Source organism: Sciurus carolinensis, chromosome 6 (genome assembly GCF_902686445.1).
Source record: "Sciurus carolinensis chromosome 6, mSciCar1.2, whole genome shotgun sequence".
NCBI lineage: Eukaryota > Metazoa > Chordata > Mammalia > Rodentia > Sciuridae > Sciurus > Sciurus carolinensis.
This window is the reverse complement of record NC_062218.1, coordinates 104,527,043-104,529,492: the sequence shown is the minus strand read 5'-3', so window position 1 is coordinate 104,529,492 and position 2,450 is coordinate 104,527,043. Positions and strand designations below refer to the sequence as shown.

At 43.6% G+C, this 2,450-nt stretch overlaps 1 protein-coding gene across 1 annotated transcript; it reads left to right on the top strand.

The window, feature by feature from the left end:
* Nucleotides 1-957: 957 nt before the first annotated feature.
* On the top strand, nt 958-2,229 carry Gpr151 (G protein-coupled receptor 151). Its single transcript, XM_047554762.1, has one exon. The coding sequence runs from the start codon at nt 958-960 to the stop codon at nt 2,227-2,229; it is 1,272 nt and encodes a 423-aa protein (XP_047410718.1).
* Nucleotides 2,230-2,450: the final 221 nt, after the last annotated feature.

Below are 2,450 nucleotides of genomic sequence, written 5' to 3'. Positions count from 1 at the left end.
AACATAGAAATTGTTGATTTTTCTTTTATTTTGCTTGTCTCAGTAAATCCTTCAGGAATTCTCTCTGAAAAGCAGCTTCATTCATCATGTGGTTGCCTTCATCACCATCACTTTTCTAAAAGCCTCATTTGTATGTAAACCAGCTCTAATTCCAAGCTCCACGATTACCTCTAAAAGACCCACAATAGACTAAACTTGAGTCATCCATAATTAGATTTAATAGGTCTTCTTCCCAATTTTTTTTTTCACTAGCCAGCTGTGCAAGCTGTTGACAGGACCAAGGGGATGGTGAGGGTGGGGTAACAAGGAAGCTGATTCTCTGCATGCAAAAGGGAAAGAAGCAGCAGCACTGATTCTCCATTTAAAACTGACTCTCCAAGTGTAGTCTCCCAACCAGTAGCAACACCGCATTTGAAACTCAGAAATGTAAATTTGGGGGACCTAGTCCAGACCTACTGGATCAGGCCATCCAGTTGATTCTGAGGCATGTTTAAGTGTAAAGGACTTGGTTCAGATGTAGTGTTTACTGAATAGTAAGACCTCAGTCAAGAGTTTAGAAACAGCTGGTTGAAAATAATTGCCTTGACTGGTTCTAGTGATCCTCCCCCTGCTCCCACCACCCCCCAGGAACAAATTCCATTTATGTGTATGTTCTTCTCATTTATCTTTTATACGTATTTTATTTTTATTACTCTACAGGGCTGCTATTCGGTATTAGACTTGCTAATGAGCAGCATCCTTGTGCTGCTGCTGCCTGTCATTTAGTGCAGGCACAGGTATACTGCATGCAGCAAAGATCTTAGTAACCAGCCTTCTTCCACATTCTGCTCTCAGGAAACAAGCAAGGGGGAGGGTCCAGAGGTGTCATTTGACACTGACGACAGAATTTATTTCCTGTGCTGAAGAGCCAAGGCAGAAAACAAACCTAAATAAGCTAACTTCCTAAGAAGGAACTGAATGGAGAAGGTGATGCTGGCCGCTGCCTTTGCTGACTCCAACTCCAGCATCATGAACGTATCTTTTGCTTACCTTCACTTTGCTGGAGGGTACCTGCCCTCTGACTCCAAGGACTGGAGGACCATCATCCCAGCTCTGTTGGTGGCTGTCTGCCTGGTGGGCTTTGTGGGGAACCTATGTGTGATTGGCATCCTCCTTCACAGTGTTTGGAAAGGAAAGTCATCCATGATCCACTCCCTGATTCTGAATCTCAGTCTGGCTGATCTTTCCCTTCTGCTGTTTTCGGCACCTGTTCGAGCTACAGCATACTCCAAAGGTGTTTGGGATCTAGGCTGGTTTCTCTGCAAGTCCTCTGACTGGTTCATCCACATGTGCATGGCAGCCAAGAGCCTGACAATTGTTGCAGTGGCCAAAATATGCTACATGTATTCAAGTGAACCAGCCAAACAAGTAAGTATCCACAGCTGCACCATCTGCTCAGTGCTGGTGGCCATCTGGGCTGTGGCTAGCCTGCTACCCCTGCCAGAATGGTTCTTTAGCAACACCAGGCACCACGCAGGTGTGGAAATGTGCCTCATGGACATACCAGCTGTGGCTGAAGAGTTCATGTCAATGTTTGGTAAGCTCTACCCTCTCCTGGTATTTTGCCTTCCATTACTTCTGGCTAGCTTTTATTTCTGGAGAGCTTATAGTCAATGTAAAAACCGAGGAACTAAGACTCAAAATTTTAGAAACCAGATGCATTCAAAGCAACTCACAGTTATGCTGTTCAGTATTGCTATCACCTCCGCTCTTCTGTGGCTCCCTGAATGGATAGCGTGGCTGTGGGTATGGCATCTAAAGGCTGGAGGCTCAAGTCCACCACAGGGTTTCATAGCCTTGTCTCAAGTCCTAATGTTTTCCATTTCTTCAGCAAATCCTCTAATTTTTCTAGTGATGTCAGAAGAATTCAGGGAAGGCTTGAAAGGCTTATGGAAATGGATGGTAACCCCAAATCCTCCAACTGCCTCTGAGGCTCAGGAAACACCAGTTGGTAACTTGGAGGTCCTTCCTGACAAAGTTGCATCCCCAGAATCCCCAGCACCCATTTCAAAGAAAAAGAAACCCGGCTCTCCCAACTCCAGCAAAGAGAAAATGGACAAGGCAGAGATTCCAAACCTCCCTGATGTGGAACAGTTTTGGCATGAAAGGGACACTGTCCCTTCTGTACAAGACAATGATCCTATCCCCTGGGAACATGAAGATCAAGAGACAGAGGGTTGTGATAAATAAAATTTCAAAGAAAAACAAATTATGATTATTGTATTTACTTGTACTGCTGCTTATCAATGCTGCTTTTACCATATAAAATTATTAACCATTAGGAATTACAAATATGCTTCTGCATTTTCAAAATGTGCAATTTGGTAAGTAAAACACTGTAATAATTATGCTTCAGAATTATAATCTGGCAGTTCAAAAAAATCATGTAAAGTGTTGTATAAAGATGCTGC